The sequence below is a fragment of the Peromyscus leucopus genome, chromosome 1, assembly GCF_004664715.2.
Source record: "Peromyscus leucopus breed LL Stock chromosome 1, UCI_PerLeu_2.1, whole genome shotgun sequence".
Taxonomy (NCBI): domain Eukaryota; kingdom Metazoa; phylum Chordata; class Mammalia; order Rodentia; family Cricetidae; genus Peromyscus; species Peromyscus leucopus.
Genome location: NC_051063.1, coordinates 138,850,028 through 138,875,566, shown reverse-complemented (window position 1 = coordinate 138,875,566; position 25,539 = coordinate 138,850,028). Strand labels below are relative to the sequence as shown.

General features: G+C 48.5%; 1 protein-coding gene across 2 annotated transcripts in view; it reads right to left on the bottom strand.

Moving 5' to 3' along the window:
* Slco3a1 (solute carrier organic anion transporter family member 3A1) overlaps positions 1-25,539 on the bottom strand; it is a 289,209-nt gene that overhangs the window by 40,532 nt on the left and 223,138 nt on the right. For both annotated transcript variants that reach the window (XM_028893279.2, XM_028893281.1), the window contains exons 5-7: positions 8,797-8,961; positions 2,795-2,993; positions 718-856 (exon numbers count right to left, since the gene is read on the bottom strand). In XM_028893279.2, the coding sequence (XP_028749112.1) occupies positions 718-856; positions 2,795-2,993; positions 8,797-8,961 (503 nt within the window). The remainder of the gene's footprint in view (positions 1-717; positions 857-2,794; positions 2,994-8,796; positions 8,962-25,539) is intronic.

Below are 25,539 nucleotides of genomic sequence, written 5' to 3'. Positions count from 1 at the left end.
GGACTGCTGCGTGGGTCCAGACAGGAGGAGGGGACAGTCTGCAGTGGGACAGTGGCAGTAATGGTACAGACAAGGAGGAGGTGGGGGCGGCACCTGGGAGGCGGGGACAACAGGACCCCACAGCAGGTCACTCGGTACCAGGTGCCCACACAGAGAATGCGGATGATGGCCGGAGGGCGGACAAAGGAAAACTTCCCTGTTAAGGAGGAGGAAAATCAAAAGCATGGTGGGAAGAGAGAAGAGGTATGAGACGTTTAGCTGGGAAGAAAGAGGCAAAGGGAACGGAGCAGGCATGGAGGAGGCAGGGCTCCAGTGAGTCTCAGGGTTTTCCCATTTCTACTTACTTCTGTGGTGGGCAGCTCACCACCACACACAGCTCAATTCCCTGCCACCTTTTGTGAGTACCTCGTGCCACAGCCCCCTTTTTTTCCAGCTGCATATCCACAGTTCCCTTTGAGTTTGACTTTCAGTTGCTCCGCGAAGTGTCTTAGGAGCCCATTCGATTGAGCACAGGCCGGAGGAACTGACTTGCCCTGTTAGCCTCCTGGTGGAGGATTCTTTCTTAGACCAGGGCTAAGAAAGAGCCGCGGCAAAGTGAAAAGAGACAAGCCTGGCCCCTGGCCTGTGAGCAGCTGTGGCGGCTTGGATCCTACCCTTCTCCCCGCCCCCCACACTCCCCCACCCCCGCCCCCCGCGGCCGGAGGAGGTTTCAATTACCGTACTATTGCAGCCAGCGAAGCAGGCTGACAGGTAGGTGATGCCGTCGGCCCCACACACCGGGGTGAAGGAATCGGTCTGGCATTCACAGTTCTTGTTGCACGGAGAGTAGGGGTCAAGGGCGGGGCCACGTGCTGAGCTGGAAAGAAGAGTTCAGGGGACTCCGTTAGAAGCTGGGGTGGACCGGCAGGGTTGATCGCATTCTGCCATGATGGGCGCGGCGGTGTCCTCGCTCAGGGTGGTCTGCCCGTCCTTTCTCTCTTCAGTCTTCCTATCTTAGCCCTGGCTGACCTGGCCGTGTCTGTCCAGGGCCACTGCCGAGAGCCCACACTGCTGTACCCCTTTCGGTCTTCCATCAAAGTGAGGGGGAAGATTTATTTTTTTATTTTTATTTGTTTTTTTTGTAATTTCTAACCATGGGTCCTTTGAGCTGATGGCACCTGAGGCTTAACTTAGTGTTAGCCACTCCAGGACATTTTTCTAGATGGCTGCAGTCCGTCCTACCCCACAACTCACAACTCCTCCTGCAGCTGGACCCCCCCCCCCTCCCCCCGCCTGTTTTTCTCTCTCTGGCATGTAGGATGCCCAGCGTGGTTTCAATAGCCACCGTCTGGTTCATTACCCCATGATAAATCCTGAATGCTAAGGTGTTCTATACTTATAGCCTGTGCATTGCAATGATGCAGTTACCAAGAGCACACAAACTGGGGAGACACAGGGGGACCCCAGAAGAAGGAAGTGACTTCAGCACCCCCACTTCCAGCTCTGTCTTAAGGCTCAGAGGACCTCCCGATAACACAGGTGACATGGGTTCCCCTGGCTGTTTCTATCATGCTCTGTTGAAGGAACTCTACATGTCATTTTGTTTGTTCCCAGGACAACCCCACAAGCTTTGTCAAAAGGGAAATCGAGGCTGGACCAGCTGAACCATTTGCCTCAAAGTATGTAGCGCCTGAGTGTCGAGAATGAGTTAGAGCTGGGCAGGGTGACCGCGGGCCTTGAACTGTTTATCTGTTTTTCATTTTTACAGCCTGATGTCATTGCTCCGTGACCTTGCGCATGGGATTCTAATTGCCGCGGTTTACTGCTCACGAGCTGAGCACAGTGAGGGCCGCTGTTGAGAGCCAAACGCCAACCGGAGCGGACTCTGGGTGCAAGAGGAACTGGGGGCTGCCTGAAGTGCACCCAGGTCTGTGAGAAGCTGCCTCTTGCTTTTCCTGTCACTCTCAAGGGGTGGCAGATGGGCCCCAGTTCTACCCAGTCTCCAGACTTCATTGCAGCCCAGGGGCCTGCCTGGAGGAGGAGCCTGACTGTGTAACCTGCAGGGTAGCCACAGTGCAGCATGTCTGGGCTAGACTCCACATCTCAAGGTGGTCTCAGAGTCCTGCGAGGAAAGGAGATGCTGGACCAAGAGACAATACATCCCTATGTATACATCCCATAATTTATCTGAAGAGCAATTGCTATGGGGACTCTGGTCCACAGTCCTGGGATAATAACCAGGGCATAAGAAAAGAGACACCATAGCAACTGGCTGGTCCCTGCTCCCCGCCTCCCCTCCCTTTCTTCCCCCACCACGCTCACCAAGGGCCAGACTTAGTAATGACTATGTGAGCTGGATGGCAGCTTCTGGCTCATGCAGGAATTATTGAAATTGGTTCTGTCCTTTATTTTAAGCTGAATTTTGAAATAAGGTTTGTTTTTATTTTCTATCTTCACATTATTCCTGGGGTCAAATGTCAGAAAGAGCAAGTGGACTGGAGAATGAGTGACTGTCCTACTCTTGAGGCTGTCTTGCCACAGTCGAGAAAAGGTCAGTTTTCAGAGGACAGGCTGAGTCTTCCAACTGCATGGAAGAAGCTGAGGTCTCCTGGGCTTCTCCACTCAGGATCACTAGTGACCGAGCCAGCTCTATTAGCCTCTGGTAGAGAGTCTTGATGTCCCTGAACAGGGCTGAGCCAGCTCTATGAACCACAGTGAGGGTATCCCTGGTGTTCCTAGGCAGGGCTGAGCCAGCTCTATGAATCACAGTGAAGGTGTCCCCAGGCAGGGTCAAGCTAAGAGTTTAGGTACTTACTTGTTTCCATAGGGAACAGTGACCCCAGCCACAGGTCCCGTGTCACAGCCCAGGAAGAGGAAGGAGACGTAGCAGGCTGTGGACACTAGGTTGACCAGCATGGCCATCCGAATGGCCCCCAGAGCAGACAGGCTCAGCTTCTTCACCAAGAGGCCACCAAGGAAGATGCCCAGGCAGGCACAGGGAATTGCCGTCATCCCTGAAGAAGCAGAGCAGAGGGGGTGTGAACAGCAGAAGGGGCTGGTGGAAGTCAAGGGCCCTGTGACTTCATGTGACTCCAACGCCTTCATGAAGGGCCTGATTTCTGTCCTCGGACAACTCCCAGAAAACAAGGGGAGATAAGAGTTGGAAAAAAGTCAGTCATTGCGAGCCAACGTGCATACAGCTGGAACACCACACCTGGTGCCATCCAAGAGGATGTATGTGTACAAGTTAATGTGGGTCCAACCAAGAGTTGAATCCAGAAAGCTGGGGACCCAGGTGTGAAATCCAGGAGATTAAATACTGGGGAGCAATGAGATGGTCTCTGCATTAGTATTTCTTTCTTTTTCTTTTTTTTTTTTTTTTATTTTGGTGTTTGGTGTTATTCTGTAGAGCAGGCTAGCTTCAAACACTTGGCAATCCTTTTACCTTATCTACTCAAGTGTTGGGATTAAAGGCATATCCTACCTAGTTCCATTTCTGTGTGTATTGTGTGTGTGTGGATATGTTTGTATGCATGTGCATGTATGTGCCTGTGTTATGTGGAAGCCAGAGGATAACCTCGGGGGTCATTTCTCAGGCACCTGTTTTTGAGATGCCATATCTCTCTTTTTGGCTTTTTTTTCTTTCTGTATTTGGGTTCTGAGCGTGTAGCACAGATCCTTAAGCACCTTACCACATGAGCATCTCTGTGCATTTTTGCAGTGACCTGGAACAGGGACTTGAGATCATCTGAGAGTTTGGGGCTGGGGAAATGGTTCAGTAGATAAAGGGACTGTTAAGGAAACATGATGACTTGTGTTAGGATCCCCCGAAGCCACACAAACGCCAAGCATGCCTGGTGGCCTGTAATCTCAGCACACATGAGGCAGAGATGGGATCCTGGGGACAAACCATTTAGCTAGACTAGTGGAAACTGGCAAAGCTCCAAGCTCAGCAAGAGACCCTGCCTCAAGAGATGAAGTGGGGAGTGACTGAAGACATCCACATCAACTTCATGTCCACAACCACATTCCCATACATTTCAGTTGCAGACAGATACACACTTATTCATGTGAATACACATGGATCCAACACACACACACACACACACACACACACCTGCAGACCTATACAGACTTACACATGTGAACACACACACACACACACACACACACACACACTGAGAATTTTCTCTTCCTCTTCTAAGGAAGCATGGACAGTTCACGGGCTCTAAGGCTGTTTAAGCCCAAAGGCTGCAGGGCTCACACGTCAGTGGAGAACATCACTTAGCCAGTTCTGCCACACCTCAGGAAGCAGTGTCAATCAAATCACTGCATTCTGCAGCACTTGGTGAATAATTGGTGAGTACACACTCCCTCTCTCTTATACACAGAGTGATCTCCAAGGCAGCAGCCCCCAAACCTGTTCCCCAGGATTCCCAGAGACCCAGGGCACTGTCGGAGAACCAAAGGACCCTGCTGTCCCAATCTCCTCTTTGCTGTGGCTCTCTTCTGATTTATTTCATCTACAACTTGGCTTTAAATTACTGAGTGATCATCTACTGTGTCGATTATGCATGGCAAATTTTCAAGTCTAGGCTGCCTCCTCCCTGCCAATCAACCGACCCCCAGGTCAATCGACTACATCAACCAGCTGGTATGTGCTAAGGGAAGGCAAATTAATTTTTCATATTACGGTAAGAAAATAAAATTGGGAAGGCTTAGCTCACCAAGGCTCTACCTTGGCCATGCATAAAACAGGCATAGACCTGGCTGTCTCTGACATCTGAGCTTAGTTTGCAGCCTCTGGTATGAGTATAGACATCATGATCTTGTCCTGTGTGCCTCCATCTCCAGCCCATGCCACTGACCACTCCAACAACATCCTCTTTTCCCACCTTTGCTCCCCGGAAAGTTCTAGGTGCCCAGGGTACCTCAGTCTTTGCATACACACTGGTTCTATTCCTAGGACATGCTTGTCTGTCTTTCCTGGACTGGTCTTTCCCTCTTCCGAGAGGCTTCATCGGCCCCCACTCCTCTGGTGACATGGACAGGGAATTTATGATCATCTTGAGGATCTGGCGCAGGGGACATGGCTCAGTGGATAAAACACCTGTGGTACAAGTGAGAGGACCAGAGGTGGGATCTCAGGGGCCAGGTTAAAGCTCGGCAGGTGGTGGCCCACCTGGAACTGCACACCGTGGAGGAAGAGATGGGGATGCCCATGGTAAGCTGTCCAGCCAGCCTAGCTGACACTGGGTGCTCTGGGTTCAGTAACAGTCTCCCATTATCCCTAGGCAGGATTCCTGTTTTCATGGCTCTCCCTGTCATCAAAAGCTGCTGTGTTTATTTTTTCCCATCCTGTTTCTTCTTGCTCTCTTCCTCTACCAGCATGAAGTTTCCAGGAGGAAGGGGACCCTTTGGATCCCATTCAGTTCAGCCCAAACCCCAGTGTCTAATCCAGCACCCTGTGCTGGATGGTATTCAGGCATCCCTTTTAGAGTGAATGAATCTGTGACCAGACTGGATCTGTGTGAATAAGCCTTGGTGACAACATGCCCACTCCCAGAGAGAGCATCCTGGGCTTTGTTTCATTTTCTAGTTGAGACAGTGGGGGTGTCACCTGGTGGTGATGGTAACCATGGTAACAACAGGTTTTCAGCACCTTTTCTCCCAGTCACGATTAGCTTCTCTTTCCCTTCCTCCATGGTGTGTGTACACATCCTTAACACCCCCTGGCCATTGTCAGAAGTTCCCAGGACCACAACTTCATCCTCATTATATTAAGTTATGCAGATGGAGCCCTTTCAGTCTACACTCATAAATCAATGTCATCGCCCCCTGGCTTGTCTACACCGCTCTTCTCTGAACTCTGACCCATTGGCTGATGACTTTGTGGGTGGCCCAGAGCCTTGTGTGCATAGACTGGGATAACTGCATGCACACTGTCTTCCAGGAGTGCAGGAGCTGTTCTGAGAGCATCTCCCTACACCAGCCTCCCCTAGTTCACTCTGCCCACCCCCCTCCTGCAGTGGGCTCTTCCCAGCATACACTGACTGGATCTATGCCATCGGCTAGACATAGGGACAGGAGATGCCTGCTGCCTCGGCCTGCCTGCCTGCCTGGAGAATATGAAGAGCCCCCCCCCCCCTTCTTCCCACCTTGTTAAGCACTCTAACAAGCAGGAATCACTGGCAAACAGATGCTAGGTGACAGAATTGTTTTTCTGACCCTCGGCCCCGGAGACTATTGATTTGTTTGTCGATAGAAAGCTTAGGCATTTGTTCCAAAAGAGGACCTGGTCCTGTAGACGCAACTGTGCCAACCCAATCAAAATGGAAGATGTGGCAACAGAGAAACCACGGAGGGAGAGAAATGCTGGGGTGCTGGAGGGTCAAACCCCAGATCCTAGAGAAGCAGAGACCATAGCTTCCACTGTAGGGAGAGGCATTTTTCTCTTCCATCCTGCAGGTCTTAACAAAGCTCACTGCATTTTGCTAATACTCTTACCGAAGAGTGGGTGGCAAGAATGACTAGTAAGAAGAGGAAAAAAAAAGGATTGCATTTCCCAGCAGTTTTCAGGGAGGAAAAACTATGGCATGTTGTCATGATGGTCGGGGTTTAAATTCCTTTTTTAAACTGAGATGTGAAACCTATAAGACCACCCAGGGGAATTTTCCAAAATGCAAACACCCCTCCAACCAGCCCTCAGGTCAAGCTTAGAACAATTCCAGATGCTTGAGGCTTGGGAATGTTTGATCTCGGCACTTTCCTAAGGGCCAGGTGTAGGGGCATATACCTGGAAGCCCAGCAGCATGCTGGCCCGCAGGATCAGCCGGAGAGAGACTTTGCATGGAAAAACAAAGGTGGAGAGGAACTGAAGAAGACACCTGCTGTTCATCTCTGAGCCCCACATGCACGTATGTGAATGTGTACCCATATTCACATGACATGTGCACGCACGCATGCACGCACAACACACACACACACACAAACACACACACACTTGCAGCTGCCTAGGAGACTCCTGGGTACCTCTCCCTAGTCATAACCTTCAAGGACAACTGTGGCTCTAGCTTCTTTTATCTTAATGGACAATTCTTTTTTTTTTCAAAATCCCATAAATACATTCTCTTTGTGTGTGACATATTTAAACTCATCTCCATTTACATGGAAGCCCGTCGTGTGAGAGTTCTCCCTTTCCCAAGCTGTGTGGTATAGAATGAACAGTCTATAGTTTATTTACCCACTCTGCTGTAGACAGACATTTGGGTGAGTTCCAGTTTAAGACAATTATGCATAAAACTGCTTGGAACGTTGTTCTATATGCATATGTAAATGAGTGGACCTAAACACTCCATTCTGTTGGATAAGTGCCCAGAAACGGAACTGATGGATCACAGCACAGGCATATGCTGAGCTTTAATGGATGGTGCAAAAACTGCCCTGAGCAGAGGCTCCCTCCTGCATTCCCACAGTGTGGGTTCCAGTTCCTCCTCATCCTCCCCAGCACTCGGGGCTATCATCTGGCTAGTGTGTCAGAGCGCCCCCTTGAGGTTTCAATGTGCATTTCTCTCATCACGCTGGCCAGCATCTTTGCGTTTATCGGCCATTTTGGGAAGCAACAAGAGGAAATCTCTCTCTTTCCTTCTCCCTGTGTGTGTGTGTGTGTGTGTGTGTGTGTGTGTGTGTGTGTGTGTGTGTGTGTGTGTGTTTCTATGCATGCACAGGTGTACATGGGTGTGTGGAGGCTGGAGGCTGAAGTCAGGTCCCTTTATCTATGGCTCTTCACTTTATTTTAAAATTTTATTCTATTTTATGTATATGGGTAGCTTACCTGCATGTATGCTTGTGTACCGCATGTATGCCTGATGCCCACAGGCCAGAAGAGAAGCATACTGGATCCCCTAAAACTGGAGTTATTAGCAGTTGTGAGCTACCATGTGGGTAATGGAAACTTAACCTGAGTTAAGAGCAACCAGTGATCTTAACCTCTGAGCCAGCTTTCTAGCCCTTCCACCTTTTTTCTGAGATGGGTAGCTCACTGAACTCAAGAGTTTACCTATTGGCTAGACTGTCTGGGTTTGATGCCGAGCACCCACATGGTGGCTCACAGTCATCTATAATTCTAGTTCAGAGGGATCCCACACCCTCTTCTGATCTGCAGGTACCTTGAATGCATATGGTGCATACATATCCATTCTGGCAAAGCACATATACCTAAAATAAAGTAATAAACCTTTGAAAAAAATAACTCCTGGGGCTGTAGAAATAGTTCAATTGGTAAAGTCCCTGCTGTGAATTTTATGGGTTTTATGTTGCTAAGATCATTCCTATAGTCTAATAAAAATTTACTAATTTCTTAAGATGGACTTTGATTGCTTCCTTCCATCATTATGTATTTCAAAGTCTCCCATTGATATCAATCAAGTGACATCTTGGTCTCTCATAATGCTTCCTATATATATTTTGCATTTTTGTTCTTGATGATGATGATGGCTGTGTGTGTCATGGTACCCATGTGGTCAGAAGACAACTTGGGGAGTTGGTTCTCTCCTCCAACTGTGGGTTCTGGGTATTGAACTTGGGTCATCAGCTATGAGCAACAAATGCTTTCCCTGATAAGCCATCTCACTGGCCCTACAGTATGTTGTTAATATTTGCCTCAAGTGTGAAAAATCTCACTCCGAAATTCCTTGTGTAGAAAGGCCACAGGTACACCACACTGGTATGGGCTTAGCACAGCCCTGCACACTTTTTGGATCTCGGCACTTTCTTTGAGCACTTGGGTTTGACAGGAGGGCAAGGAGACCCACTCACCGAGCAGCTGGTTGGCAGAGGAAGTGGTGAGGTTAAACTGCTGTTCCAGGTACTTGCCCAGGAAAGCGGCGAAGCCAGCCACCACAGCAATCTCCATGCAGGCAGCCAGGACGATGCAGGTGAACACAGGGTTTGAGAGCAGGTGCTTGGTGACCTTGGGGATCACTGTGGGGAGGGGCACAAAGCAAGGTCAAGGTCACACGTTTTGGGTGCCTACTCTTAAGACCTCATCAGAGACCCCGTCTTGATGCATTCTTGCCTGTGTCTTTAAACAACACCCAGAGGTACCTGGTGGCTCAGGGCAGAGTCTATGCTGCAGGACATCTGTAACTGTGAGAACTCCGGCTTCAAAACACACCAGCATCCCACAAAGTAAGCCATCTTCTATTAAAACGGGCCACTCTACCTGGCTTGTTCAACACCACAACTTCAGAGGTTCACATGAGATAGTCAGGCACCTTTTAAGGAATTACAAGATTTTTTTGTCTCCCACTCTGCTCCAAAAGGAAATTGGTTAGGATTATATATATATATATTCTATTTTTTTTAAGATTTATTTATTATGTATACAGTGTTCTGCCTGCATGTATGCCTGCAGGCCAGAAGAGAGTGCCAGATCTCACTACAGATGGTTGTGAGCCACCATGTGGTTGCTGGGAATTGAACTCAGAACCTTTGGAAGAGCAGCCAGTGCTCTTAACCTCTGAGCCATCTCTCCAGCCCCTATATATATATTCTAAATTTTATATATCAAAATATTTAGGTATATGTCAATATGCCCAATATATGAGCAATATTTAGAACTATAATCTATTTGTACAATGAGAAATATGTTTGAACCTCATCAGCGTCAAGAAAGAAATGAAGCTCTCATTCTTTACCAAATAGGCATGAACCCTCCCCCCCCCCCATCAGCTCTTACCTGCAGGGCCAGAGTAACCCACGAGGGTCTGAGCTATCAACCTTGATTTGATCACACCCTCCATAGTAACTAGTGAGATCAGCTTGGAGGTTTTACTGCTCAAATGTCCACAGTAGGGGGAGTCACAGCAGGGAGTCTCTGGCTTATAGTCTGGTCATTCAGCTTTTGGTCTACTTCATGGTTCTGGGATAGTTCCAGGATGCTCTACCCTCCCTCCATCCCCATCCCTAGACCTTGATCCCTTCTCAGCTGCATCTACATCTTATGCTAGGTCTCTTCTCCCAAACTTTTACCATACACATACCCTGCCTCTCAGGTGGGCTTTCCTCATTGTCCAATCTAACCTGGAAGAGGCTCCCAGACAGCCAAAGGTGCTTAGGGACTCGTGAGCATTGGCTTGGCATACACACTCTGAAGCCGTGTACCATGTTTTATCTCAGCAGAGCCTGAGAGCGGTGTGCAGAGGTTGCATCCTTCCATCTTATTTATTGCACTCTACTTCTCTTACAGTAGGTTTCATAAGCCACCGAAATTTCCTCTTATATCAGCCCTTCTAAAAAATGGAGATATGTCTTTGTACTTTGAAAATAAGTACATTGCTTAGGTTTCCAGGAATTAGAATCCTTGGCACATGGTCTTCAACCAGATTTCCTCAGTTATACTGTGATGGTATATCCTGGATGATGCTAGATCAGCCCCGTCTTTTCAGCATTGACACCTTTACTATTTATTGAGTGTGCGTGCGTGCGTGCGTGCGTGCGTGCGTGCGTGCGTGTGTGTGTGTGTGTGTGTGTGTGTGTGTGAATGCAGATGCATGGATGCTAAGGCATGTCTATGGAGGTCAGCCTTGGCTGTCAGTCCTTGCTGTTCACTTTGAGACAGTCATCTCCTTCTTGTCTTCCTGCCACATACGCCAGGTTCGAGTCTGCAGAGCTTCTGCGGAGTCTCTTGTCTCCGCCTCCCACCTCCAATAAGTTAGAAACTTGTGCTGTTCATCCAGCCTCTATATAGATTCTGGGGATTCAAACTCAGGTCCTTAGACCTGCATGGCAAGCACCTTTACCCACTGACCCATCTCAGACTCTACACATATATTTGGGTGTCTCAGCTGGACACCGAAATCTATACATGCTCAGGTCTATTATGTAGAACAGTATACTGCTTGTCTGTAACTTATGCCCATCCTCTCATGTACCTTATGTCATCTCTAAACTACGAACATCAAGTACAAGGCGAATGCTATGCAAGCAGTTGCTAGAGCACATTGTGTAGGGGACCATGATAATGATGAAGTCTATACTTGTTCTGTACAGATGCAGCTTTCCGTGGAGTGCATTTCAAGCAGCAGTTGGTTAGGTCTGTGGATGTAGGACTTACACAGATGGAAGCCAGTGGTATTTACAAAATAATTAACCAAATAGAGCTGATTCATCAAGTGCTATGGCTTAAGACAAGTAAACTGATTTCAAGTAATTTGAAGACATCTTGTGTAAATCATAAATAATTCTCTATAAATAGTAAGGATAGAGGTGAGATGTAGGTTACAGCAAACATTGTCCAAGTGCCGGGCTGTGATTAGACTTGGGGCTGGCTGGGAATGTGGCTCGGTTGGTAGAGTGTCTTGCTTCACATGCACACAGCCTTGGGTTTGATCTCCAGGGCTGCACAAAGCAGGTGCGGGGGCACATGCTGGTAATTCCAGCCCCTGAGAGGTAGAAGCAGGAGGATCAGAGTTCAAGATTGTTCTCAGCTACATAATGGGTTTGGGGCCAGCCTGAAACACATGAGATCCTGTCTCATGCAAAAAAGGAGCATTATATTTTGCTATACTCGTATTAATAACAAAAATGAGGCATAGTGGCAGGGTGTACTTGTTTCTCCCTGTGCACATGGAAAAGATCAGACACAGAGACTCCTGTAAAGTCAGACTAAGTGTTAGAGAAACCCAACAAAGGGCCTGTGGCCATGTTAAATAAAAAGGTGGGCTGAGAGCCCAACCCTGCACTCCAAGGTGATGAGTTAGCCAGCTGTCCTGAAGAAGAGAGCTAATTACACAGGCCCAATTGCATCTCCTAGGAGACAAAACCTCCAAATGGCCCATCTAATTAGAATAAAATAATAATAGGAGACACATAAGTTTTTAATAACGTTAACAGACAAGCTCAATGCATCAAAATGACAGAACAATAGGCCAGGGACTGGCAGGCATACAAAACTTAAAATTTATCATCTCTGGGAAAGATATCAAGTTTCCAAAGTGAAACTCTCCAGAGGTGTGGGGCGGGGGGATTTGAGGGATTTAGTTATAGCTGTGTGCTGGACCAGATGCCTGGAAGCCCGGGATTACCGTGGACTGAGCCCTGGATCCGACATCCAAAGGAACACAGTCAACAACCAGCGTTGGTGGCCTCGGCTGTTCTACTTGTGTTTCTGAGGCTTTAGGAAGGCAGCTTTGGGGTTAACTGAATGTGAAAAAAAAAAAAAATTAAAGCCAAAACTTTACAAAGGGTATGAACAAAGATGGTAAACAAGCAGCTTCAAGTCCCTGGATGTGAGGCCCGTACATTGTGCTTAGAGTTTCCTGGTCTTTATGGGCACGCTGTGTGTATACTTTACAGGCCTTTAAACATTTATGGCAATCTGACTTTTTAGAAGTATCATTTCAAATAAATGCCTAGGAGTGTTTGCTTTTAAAATCTGTGTTTAAATGTTAAGAAACTTACCTTTGTTAAATCCATATTGTTTTTAAGTATTGTACAAATACTCAGAGAACTGTTGACTCTCCAGCATTTAAAGAGTAGCTTAACAAATGCAGAAAATGAACACAATGGGCATAAACAGAGGGCGATTTGTTCTTCATGGACAAAGGTGCTTTGGGTATTAAGACTGCATCATGGTAAGTCACTGCTGATGGGCCAAGGCAAACTTGAGACAGTGCGGGCCAAGCATGAGGCTATCCTATACCCAGAATAAGGGACTGGTGGGTCATAGCCACCCACTGTAGAGCGAGCAGTACAGATCACACCAGGTGATCACAGCACCTCCCTGGAAGGGGTGAGTATGAACCAATGTCCTGGCTGCTGTTGCGTCATGGCAGACACCACTGTTTGGTGTCTAGGCTCTTTCAGAAAGATGACATCTACTCAGGAAAGTACGGCCAACAGTGAAGGGAGCAGGTTTGGGAATATCCAGCTAGATGGTTCTCCACCATGTTTTCACTGTAGCTTTCATTTCCTCAGTTGGAGGATAGGCTCTGCCGAGTGGGACTCCAGAAGAATGAGGAGCTTTGCACTCCCCCGGACCACACCACCAGGACCGCCCCCCCCCCCCCCCCCCCCCCGACAGCAAAGTTTATCTGGCTCCAAAATGACACGGATGATGATTTGAGTCAATTACTTCATCTCTTTTGACCTCAGTATGGCCTTAATCGTCATCAGAATCCTCCTGATCTGTTTGAGGGTAGGAAGGGCTCTGGCCCCATGAAGGCGATTCCAGTTAATAGAACATTCCCATACTTCTGCAGGCTTTTAATTATTCCGGAGTTCATTCCATTCTGCAAGAAAGGCTCCTTGTTAAGACAGGAGCCTTCCTGCTTGTCTTAATGCCTAGTGACTAACTTCTCCTTCAATTAGATGTGAAAATCATTAAGTTCAAGAATCACTGGACTGAAGGAAGGCTGGGACACCTTATTTGCATGACCCTTTTCTCTCTGTAGCCAAGCTGACTGGCTTCCAGAAATGACAGCTTCCTCCAGCATTCTTCCTCCCATCCACAATTTTATGGCAACAACTTGTAGCTATCAAAAGCTGACTCCTTTTTCACGGGTTCAGCCCACCTTCCACACCCCAGCTTGGCAATGAGGCCTTAATTAGCTTGATTGTGAGGCTGTCCTAGTGCTTCAGGTGGCCTGCTAAACCCATGAAAGCCAGCCTTTCAGGGAAGGAGTGGCTCATGAGTGGCCCAGACAAGCAGAGACTGCTGGACCAACGCCACAACAGGCCACTCAACACCTGCAGCCTCCTTTAGCCATTTAATTCTCCCTTACTGATTTGGCCTTGGTACTGGAGCTGAGTTGTAAGGGGTTGGATTGAATCCTGCAGTTCTACCAACTGGGGAAACCTTTCCAGCTCTCCCTGGGAGTCCACTGCTGTCACAATAGGATGCTATACAAAATTGGAACTAGCCCAGGGGAGACGGTTCCATGGAAAGCAGGCTGCCTACCGTGAGCCCTCGGAAGACACTCCTGTGGGACAGAGGATTGCTGTTCATTGATGGGTCCCTTAGAAGGGGAAAGGCAGATCTGGGGACATCCTAAGGACTAATGTCATCAGAGCATTCATTGTCTATGTGCTAAGTGTTATTGCACATAGTGCCATTGGCATATTGCCAATGTGCTAATGTCATCCTAAGTGGTTACCATCAACACACCGACTCACAACACAACCCTCACAATAAACAAGAGCTTGGAACCACTGAAATGCTCTATTTACAAATGAGGAAACAGAGGCAGAGAATGATCCCACAAGGAGAGAGACATAGTAGAAACTCCAGCCACAGCCACAGCCACCACAGCACACACTTGTGATAAGTGTGTTGTTTTGTTCAGGATTCTCTGAGCTACTATTTTTATTATGAAGATTAAGCAAGCAAGCTGGACCTGCCAATAAGAAGTACAGCTTCACTCTTACAAATAACAATGAAAAGTTAACATTGAACCTGGGTGTCGTAGCCACTTTCCTACTGCTGTGTTAAGAAACCATGACCAAAGAAACAGTTTATTTGGGGCTTACAGTTTCATAGAGTGAGTCCATGACAATTATGGTGACAGGTAGGCCGGGAGGCATGGCATTGGGGCAGGAGTAGACAGTTCACATCTTGAGACACAACCACAAATCAGAGAGAGAGACAGACAGAGACAGACATAGACACAGAAAGCTAATTGGGAATGGCATGGACTTTTAAAAACCTCAAAGCTCACCACCAGTGATATACTTTCCATGACAAAGCCACAATTATTATTATTATTATTATTATTATTATTATTATTATTATTATTTTACTTTTTATTGATTCTTTATGGATTTCACATCATACATCCTGATCACTTTCATCTTCCTGTCCCTTTGTACCCACCCTCTGCCCCTGCAGCCTGCCCACCAAAACAAAACAAAATTTGAGAAAAGGAAAGAAAAAAAAATCTCTTCGTGAAAGCCTCAGTGTGACATGGTGAGTCACACAGTGTACCCTTTAGTCCATACATCTTTACTTGCAAGTGTTCATTGCAATGAGTCATTGGTCTGGTCTGAGGCCTCTGACTTTTGCTGGGCCCTCACTGGGACTTGTCTTTGACATCCTGCTGTTGTCCTGTGTTATGGAGATCCTGCAGCTTTGGGTCTGCAGGACCTGCCCCTTCACATGCTCCAGCAGATCATAGATGGGGTGGGATGTTAAGGTGGGCCAACTCATAGCACTGGTTCCGGGCATGGGTGGTAGCTGGGTTGGTTAGCCCACCAACTCTATCTTATCGTCATCACCAGGGAGAGCTCTTATGAACCACCCCAGCAAGTTCACCTTATGCAGCAAGTAGCGAGGGACAGGGCCAGATCTCCTGGTTTCAGGCCCTCAGGCCCAACCCAAACCCACACCATCAGGGTCAGCTCTACTGTGTGGCCCAGGTGAGGTGCAGGGGCCACTCTCCCAAGTGCTGCAGCTGGTGAGGGGCAGGGCCTGCTCTCTCACCTGCCACAGATGGCAAGGGGTGGGTGAAAGGGGGAAGAGCCTCTTTCCCTCGCCCTTGCCACCACATGGGGGGCAGGGCCAGCTCTCCCACTTCTACATTCTCAGGGATGGCTCACCCACGCCTCTGCCAACAGGGTCAGCTCTACTATGGTTCCCAGGAGAGATGCAGGACCTATTCTCCTGAGTGCTGCAGCCAAGGCCACACTTATTAATCCTTCCCAAACAGTTCCACCAACTGGGGACCAAGTATTCAAATACTCTAGCCTATGGGGGAATTCACTTTCATTCCACCTAACTAATAAAAAAAAAATGATCTGCTGTGGTGTGGACCTGGGACTTAGTCCAAGATTTTTTGAGAGAAGGAGCTAGGAAAGAGGGAGGGGAAGGAAAAAATAAAAGAAAGAGTCGAAGGGCTGAAGGGGGAACTCAGTACCATAGAAAAAGTTTTCCTGAGGAAAGTTGTATAACATCAAGTCAGGAACCGTGCTCTAAAGAGGCAGGCGCTGCGGATTTAGATTTTTGACTCATCTCCACCTATCCGTGAATGTGCAAAGAGACCCAAGATCAAGAAGCATGTGATCTAGCATCCCAGGCACACAGGCAGGAGCTCAACGAGAATCAAGATGAACAGGCAGAAGCGAGGCCAAGTGAGGGATTCCTGGTATTTGTACAGTGTGTTATGCAGTCACCAGGCTTGCTTTGGTAATTCCTCTCCATGAATGGACCATTGAGTGACAGTTGGGAAAAGACTGGGGCAGGGTTACCTTGGCCATGGAGGTATTATGTTGAGTCATCATTGGAGTCAAGGGCTTCCCCAATAGAGGCACCTCCTCCACAGAGTCAATCAACAGGTCAGGTTAGGAGTCAAGTATCCTAGCTCACTAGCCTTCCAGGACTTAGAGGAGCCCTAACAGTGGTTATTGTGGGGCTCCATGGAGATCTCACTAGATTACACTCAGTGTATTGTGCTTTAGGCTGTCTACTGAGATTGGCCTTGACTTGCTTGCTTTTCTTTTATTCAGATTTGTTGTCACACTGTTCATACTGTCAGACGAGGGAGATGAGGTCTGTGTATGCTGTGATCATAACCACAACAGCCACGCCTGTCAGCCTTCCACTGCTGACAGAGCCCTGAGCTGAGGGCTTTGCCTCTACCACAGAGGCGGGAGGTTCAGCATCACTGCTTCAGACTCTGGGCACCAAGGTGTTTGTTTTATTTGTTTTGTTTTGTTTGTTTGTTTTGTTTCGAGAGCCCTTGCACAGGAATGCAAAGCTGAGTTCTGAAGGAGGATAAATCTGAACTCACATCTGAACCTTCAGGCTGGCATGGGGATTTGAACCAAGTTTAAAAAAAAAAAAAGGGTTTTCTAAAAGCTGAGTGGCCATGAAGCATTTCACCACAGGTGGGACTCGAGAGAAGAGAGGAGTGGAAAGAGCTGGAGAATCAGAAATCATTCTAACAGAAGGGATGGATGGGAAGGAGGAAGGAGGAGAAAAATGGGAAAACGCTATGATGGAGGTACTAGAGTGATTCCACCCTGGGAAAAATGAAACGTTATGATGCAGCTGCCTCCCAGCTGGTTCTCCATGTGCCCAAACCAGAGCTACCATTACTGGCAACAGTGCCTAGCCTCTTCCAGTCTTTCCCAGGTGAAGAGCTACCTGAGAGCAGGAATGAAAAGACCAAGTCATCATGTCCCAAAGAGCAATGTCTAAGCAATCCAGGGGGCAGAGCGGGTTAAGGAATCCAATAACTAAATGAGTGAATGCATCACAAAGGTCTGCAGGGAGCTTTTGCAGGCTTTTGAGAGACAAAAGGCAAACCTATGACCAAATGATGAGTGAATTCCACAGGTGGAGGAGGTGGGGACAACGAACTCAGTGAAGATAAATGACGCCTTGGCTTGGGTCAGAAATCCAGAACATGTGTCTCTTCTCACTCCCACGGACAATGCTGGAGTTGTCTGGACCATTTCCTTGGTTAAGAGTAGAAGAAAGTCCAGGTACAAGAGGAACCCAGCAGTGACCAGGAATTTTCTGGAAGCAAGCATTGATTACACACTGTCCTCAGGCTAGGCAGCCTCTGGCTGCAGCTATAGGTCTACTGTGGCCATGCCAGTAAAGCTGAACCAGTTCTCTAGTCTCTGCCCCTGACCTCTCTGATTGCACTCTTGGAGGAAATAGCTCCCAGGTGTCCTGTCCTTAGAAGGGAACAGGTACAGGGCAATGCTTTCTTTCTTTGTAATAAGGAAATTGTGGCCTGGGTGAGCAAACAGGAAACCACTGGCCCCAAATAAACACTTAGAATGAAACCTAAGTGTGAGCTGGTGTGTGTGAGCTGGTGTGCACTGGCCAGGGCAGCCACAGCCAAGACCTGGTTGATTTCATTGGTTCTTTTGGGACCGCCAGGAGGGTCTAAGGGAAAAGGATTGGTGGGCCACTCGCACAAGTCCATTTGAAGGCAAGAGCTAAGAGTCAGGCTATCGTTCCACACTGCTGTTAGTTACCCAGTGTCTTCCCTTTCCACGGATGGCCTGGGAAGCACAGGCTTACCCAGGGATGGCAGAGATGACAGGAGAAAGCGGGATTAGAAGCAGCAGCTGCTTCTTCAGAGCCAAGCGTTGTATCTTCCCAAGGCCAAGACAGCAGAGAGAAACTGACTTAGATAATAACGAGTCTCATAAGCAAACAGGCATTTTACTTCACACCTGAGTCTAAAAACCTCCTCTGTGAAAACACATTCTGCCCGGGTGCCACACAGGGCTTGCTGTCCCTAGTTCTTCTGGAAGTGAAAACCCAGCAATGTGAGAATTCATTCACGGAAAGTCTACAAGGACAGACAGAAGCAGCATTCTGGTAAAGCAAGTGGATGCACAGTCCACCTCAAAACCAAGCCCCTACCTCCTCTTGCTTGCTTGCAGCAGGACCTCATGGTACTCAGATCACCCTGCGAGTCCATCCTGTCCCAGCTTATTTGTGACAGAATTCTCTCAGCACTTCAATTTATGTAAGTCCAACTATGGGGAAGGCGGGGGGGGGGGGGGGGGGGGAGCTGTAGGCAAGCCTGTAGGGTGTTTTCTTAATTAGTGATTGATGGCAGAGGGCCCAACCCATTGTGGGTGGTGCCACTCCTGGGCTGGTGGTCCTGGGTTCTATAAGAAAGGAGGCTGAGCAAACCAGTAAGCAGCATCCCTCCATGGCCTCTGCATCAGCTCCTGCCTCCAGGTTCCTGCCGTTTGAGTTCCTGTCCTAACTTCCTTCACTGATGAACAGCAATATGGAAGTGTAAGTCAAATAAACCCTCTCCCCCTCAACTTGATTTTGGCCCTGGTGTTTCATCATAGCAATAGTAACCCTAACTAAGACAACATGCTTGTTATGCTAACACCTGGAAGGTAGAGACACACAGCTCTCCCTGTGTCTTGCCGGGTAGTCAGCCTAGATAAATCTACCAGTTCCAGGCTAATGAGAACCCCATGTGAAAAAAAAAAAAAAAAACAATACAACAAAACAAACAACAACAACAAAATCTGCAGATGGCTCCTAAGGAATGACACATGAGGTCATGAACTCTGCCCTCTGCATTTATGTGCACATAGGTGCATGTCCATCAGCATACCCATATGAACTTGCCTTCCCCCTCTACCATGTGAGAAGGTCATGGACAGGTTCCTACCTGTTTGGATAGCCACTGCTTTCCCCTTCCTGATAGTGCTGATCTGTTCCCAAGATCCCCCTCTGGGGGATGCTACCTTCCAGTTATTTCCTTTTGCTTATTCATTCAACACAATCTGGCACACCAACCATGCCCGGCATCATGCTGGGTACCCTCTTCTGTCTGGCTCAGTGGCTTTGCTGAACTAGCCAAGAAGAGAGCATCCCATTAAAGGGCACTCCAGTGCTGGTTCCCAGCAGGCACTCCATGATAAGAACACTGTGAACTCACTGAGCAGTCTGGTCCCTGGGGAATCATCACCAAACTCCTGTGACACAGCAGGATGTGAGGAACAGCCTGGTTCAGGACTGCCAGTGTTTGGAAAGACAGATTGCTTCGTTCACCATGGAAGCAAGAATGTAGATTTTCAGTCTATCTACTACAGGATGAGAGGAGACGGATCATATCATACAAAGCATTCAGCAGGCAGTGTGAGCATGCTCAGAGAACCAGGCCCCTCACAAACACACTCAAATGAAAGGTGCAGGGGCCCCAATAAGAAACATGTACCAGGAGCCAATTGCTGAGCTGAAAAGGGACGGAAGAAGCCAGGGCTGGGGAGGGGTCCAGCAGACCCTTCCTGACAGGGGCGGGTCACTTGTGGGCTTGTGGCAGTCCATAGACATGTGCAACTCTTATCATGTGTTCACAGGTGGGACATTTGGAAGACAAAGCCTGGGTGGGTTGGGGTTGAGGTGGCCAGGATGCTTCAGGAAAACAAAACTGTGTCGGGCCTGGTAACGCCCCTTCCGGGATCCCTTCATTCCTCCGCTTACCACACGACAGAATGTAGTACCAGGGTGTCAACAAAAATGGAAGTGTCTCTACCTTCATGGAGGTTCAAAGGAAGGCATCTGTCACCCATCCAAAAGAAAAAGGAAGCCATGCCAGGGAAGGGGTCCCTCCAGGAAGTCAAGGAGCGGTGCTTCGGAAATGAAAGGAAGCTGATGTCCAAGATGGGGTGTGACTTTTAGAGAAGGGCACTGGAAGCATTTTGGAGGTGGGCAGGGGCCTGCGGAATGCTTCTAAGGAGACTGGGAGACTGACGCGGCAGGACAAGGCGGGTGTGAACAGGGGGCCACAGCTGGCTTTGCCATTGTCCCCTGAAGCAGCATGACTACAGTGTCCGTATGACTACAGTGACCACAAGGAGGAAGGGTTCACTCTGGCTCACAGTCTGGGGGTACCATTAGCCACAGCAGGGAAGGTGCTACTATAGGCATGTGAGGCAATGGGCTGGTCACACTGTTTCCACAGTGAGGAAGCAGAAAAGATACATCTTTTCCTTTACTCTGGGACTGAGCTCCTGGGATGGAACTGCCTACATCCAGGGGACAGGTCTTCCTTTCCAGAAGAGCCTTAAAGACACACCCAGAGGCCTGAGCTGGTGGTACATGATATTAATAGCAACACTCAGATGGCAGAGGCTGGCAGATCTCTGATCTCTGTGAGTTCAAGGCCAGCCTGGTCTACACAGCAAGTTCCAGGACAGCCAGTGCTATGCAGAGAAACCCTGTCTCAAACAAAGACACCCCTCTCCCCGCCTAGAGGTGTGTTTCAGAGACAACTCTAAATGGCACCAAGCTGTCAATGAAGATGAAGGGTGAGTTTAGGTCAGGAGGGTGCCCTGGGTGGACAGCAGCTGGGGAGATTGGGGGCAGAATCCAGCTGTTGAGATTTGGCGGAGAAGAGCACAGTGCTGGGCTGGGCCGGGCCAGGGTGAGGTATCAAGGCAGAGCTGTGCTCCTCTCACAGAGGGGCTCCACTAGAGAAAGCGCACAGGGCTCAGCTGTGGACATTGAGAGGCCACTTGTCTGTCGGTGGGTGAAGGGCTGAGACAAGAGTGCTCAGCTTCTGACCAGCCCCTCTCAGAGATCAAAGTCAGGACTTGCCCTGAGCATTCTGAGGATTCTGAGCCTTGACATAAGCAGTTGCACTGATCCCAGCAGGTCAGGACCTGCCGGTGCCAGCAGGGAGCAGGAGCTTCTTCCTGGCTCAGCAGCAGCCCCATCCGAAGATCCATTGTTTTCGGGGACATCTGTGTGGCTGCAGGAGACAGTTTTAGCACACACTGCTGAAAGGTCACTTGGCACCTGGTGATGCCACTTGTTTTTTAAGAGTCTGCTCAGTCAAAGAGGCAGCACTGTGTCAGGCTTAAGGAGACAGGCATTGTTTTCTTCACATTGATTCAAGTGTCATTCTTTTCCAACTCTAAGTTTGATTTCCATACCTGTCCAACAGTACCAATGGCTCATAGGGCTGGAGAGTCAATGGGATAATGGATGAACAGTTTTGTTGTTGCTGTTGTTGTGTGTGTGTGTGTGTGTGTGTGTGTGTGTGTGTGTGTGTGTGCGCGCGTATGCGCACATGCGTGGGCATGCAGGAACCTCTGTAGAGGCCAGAAGTCCATGCCCAGTGTCTTCCTCTGTTGCTCTCCATCCTATCTTTTGAGATAGAGTCTCTCACTGAGTCCGTAGCTTGCCGATTCAGCCGGACTGCCTGAGAGCCTCATGGACCTGCTGTCTCTGCTTCCCAGTTACAGGTGTGTGCCACTGTGCCTGGCGTTTTACATGGATGCTGGAGATCTGAACTCAGGTCCTTAGGCTCGTGCAGCAAGCACTTTACTGAGTCATACTCCCAGCCCGCCCGCGCGTGCGCACACACACACATGCACACGCTCATACACTCACGCCGTGTTCATTTGTTTCTTCATTCATTAAAGTGGCACCACTTCATGCCAGGCACCGCCTCACACTCTAAGTGAGCAGATGACCGAGAGCTTTGGTCTGGAGGAGATGCAGAGCACCCTCTTGGGTGGACCAGACTACAATGGTCATGTAGTAGTAGTAGGCACTTTGTAGAGGCCAAGTGGACAACAGGGCAATATAGCTGACCTTGTCCTGAACACAATGGGGCATGCACATAGAAGGGCAGGATGCATGCGTGCGTGCGTGTGTGCGTGCGTGTGCACATGTGACATGTGTGCACCCAAAAAAGGGTGCTTTCTGAGGAGGGAAGGACAGAGACAGCCCAATGGTGAATCAAGGGAGGAAGGATATTGCAGGCAGAAAGGAAAGAGGGGGTGTTCCTGATGTCCTGCACAAATCACACAAAGCACGCAGATGAAGGAGACAGATCACTTCACTGGGGGGCCAGATCCTGTCCATCAAGGCTTCCCAGCATATATCGGAGACAGCTTCAAAATGAAATAAAAACTATAGAAGTGACATTGAATGTAGTAACTGGAGGCACCACATGTCTATTATAGAAACATGCCTATGCCTATCACAAAACTGTGGGTGTGAGATTTAACATGCCAGTGATGATAACATCGAGTGCTGATTGTATAAAAATGACTAATTTTACTTATTTTAATTATTTATGTATTGTGTGTGTGTGTGTGTGTGTGTGTGTGTGTGTGTGTGTGTGTCCATGTCCCCACACACACATGCATAAGCAAGCAGGCCATGGCATGGATGGGGAGGTCAGAGGATGGCGTGTAGGAATCAGTTCTTTTTGTCGACTACATGAGTTCTGGGGCTCAAACTGATGTAGTCAGGCTTGGCAGCAAGCATCTTTACCCAATCAGCCACCCCAATGGCCCTGGATTATTTATTACGCTCTCCCTGTGCTGTTCTCCCCTCCAGAGAGCCTTTCATAAATTCCGCACACACTGTACAGCCGCTGGGTCTGAGAGGGTCATGCCTCGTGCCAATATATAACCTATTGGCGTCGAAGGAGAGGGAAGAGGGTACCCGGCACTAGGATGAAGGTGTTGGAGGGGGCACCTCAAATCTGAGGTCATCAGGGCAGAAGCACCTCAGGGCCAAGGCTTAGAAGCAAAGAGATCTGGTGGCCTGTTGAGATCTAAAATCGTGCCTGGGTTTGGCAGCCTCCCACCTGGGGGCAGGGAGGGCGACATCACAACTTAATAAACCCATGGTTTGTCTGCCATCTGCTTTATCGTAATGCTTATGTGATGGTTGCCACAAGCTGGGGACTTCCAGGCTACCCTGAAACCAGCTTCCATGCTTTCCGTCGCTCATCTTCTGCAGAGAGTTACAAACTCAGCTGATGGCTGCCTTTGTGGGCAACAGACCTTCAAAGACTGTTCTTTTTCACAGGGAACCATGTCCCTTGAAAACTGAACCACAGACCTAAACTCCCATTATCGTGATAGGGTAAGGACCCTGTAAATGGTGATAAATAGAAATACCAACTGGAGACAGTCGCTGAAGGTGAAACCAGACCCCCATGCTAAAGCCAAGCAGAGCTAAATGTCATGACCAAGGTGGCACAGCAGGGGAGTGGCTGAGCCGAACTGGAGCTCAGGATGTCCCACTCCAGACAGGCTATTCTGTATCATTCTCAGAAACCTGGGAAGGATGCATGGTGGGGTTGAAGGGATGCTCTAGACAGATTTTCTGAGCATGGCTTGGGACTCAAATAGATTGTGCAAGAAGAGAAGCCTTTGTAAGCTCCCAAGAGATACATGAGAAATGGCCATTAAGATTCTGAGATGTAGGCCGGGCAGTGGTGGCGCACGCCTTTAATCCCAGCACTCGGGAGGCAGAGCCAGGCGGATCTCTGTGAGTTCGAGGCCAGCCTGGACTACCAAGTGAGTTCCAGGAAAGGCACAAAGCTACACAGAGAAACCCTGTCTCGAAAAACCAAAAAAAAAAAAAAAAAAAAAAAAAAAAAAAAAGATTCTGAGAGGTGCTGGGCAGTGGTGGCGCACGCCTTTAATCCCAGCATTTTGGAGGCAGAGCCAGTCGGATCTCTGTGAGTTCCAGGCCAGCCTGGTCTACAGAGCAAGATCCAGGACAAGCACCAAAACTACAGAGAAATCCTGTCTCAAAAAACAAAACAAAACAAAAAAACCCAAAATACCAAACAAACAAAAACAAAAACAAAAGAAAACAAAAAAGATTCTGAAATGCCGTGGCCCTACCACAGCGTGTTGACATCCAGAGCTCCTGTTACTGAAGGCTGTGTGGATGCCCAGGGTCTGGGCTGTCACCTGTGATCATGTGGGTATTTGAGAGCCACACTGCCACTGAGGTCATACTGATCTGAGTGGCCTGTGCTGCCATCCAGGACCATGGTGACATCTGGGCCCAAGCTGTTGCTGAGGGCCAGCCATATCTGGGTCCATGGTCCTGCTGTAGCTGGGGTCAGTATTAATATCCACGGCCCAGCCCAGACATGTGTGTGCTGAAATTTCAGGGCCATGGTGAGCTAGCCCCATCCGTTGTGGGCCCTGAGAGATCTGGCCCTGTCCCTCAATGGCCACTGTAGCAGGAGAGCTAGTCCCATCCCTCATGGGAGAGCTGGCCCAGTCTTCATCATGGTTTTGGGAGAGCTGACCCCAATGGTGTGAGTGCAGGTGAGCGAGCTGGCTCTGTCCCTTGCCTGAAGGGGACAGTCTCAGTGGAGGAGCAGAGTGACCAACTCAGCTACCACCCAGGCCCACATCTAGTGCTTGGATTGGCCCACCCCAACATCTGCTCCATCTATGACCTGTTGGAGTCTGTGAAGGGACTGGTCCTGCAGAACCACAGCTGCAGGATCTCCAAGATTTGGGTCAACAACAAGATATCAGAGAAGTTTCAGTGAGGGCCCAGTATTGGTGGTGTACCAGAAGCTAGGGGCCTTGAACCAGACCAACAACTCATTGCAATGAACATTTGCAAGTAAAGCTGTTAGGACAAAAGGGTACAAACCACAGCTCCCAATGCCACTAAGACAAATTAAGAGATGACAGAGAGGAGGGAAAGACAGAGGATCAAAGTGGTTTTTGTTTGTTTATTTTTAATATATATTTTTCCATTTTCTTGGGGGGGAGGCACTGTAAGGGTGAAAGATGTATATGGAGGGACTAGGAAATGAGTGGGATTGGGGCGTATGATATGAAATTCCCAAAGACTCATTAAAAATTATGTTTAAAGTAGTTTCTGAGAGGCTTGTATTCCTCTGATATATCTGACAGTGTTCCACTTATTTGTGTTCAATATAAGAAGGAATATAAGAATATCCTGGAGACCACTGGGCTGCTGAGATTTTTCTTTTTTCTTTTTTGTGAATCGTATGAAGAGTTAGTGTGGGAACACCAGCAGCACCGAAGGGTACATTTAGTGAACATGTTCCTGTGGCAAAAACACGTTGCTCATGGGGGAAGATAAAGGGTGTGGGCTCTTCTCTGTGGCTAGCACCTGGATGGTTGTTTATTAGCACAATAGTTCATATCACTGAATTCCTGCTCTTGGGGAAGTCTTCTGGAGACACACTTTTCCTGCCCCGCTGGAATATCCTCTAGTCCATCCATTAGTGGACCAACTAAGTAGGAACTGCTCATTCTAAATGAAAA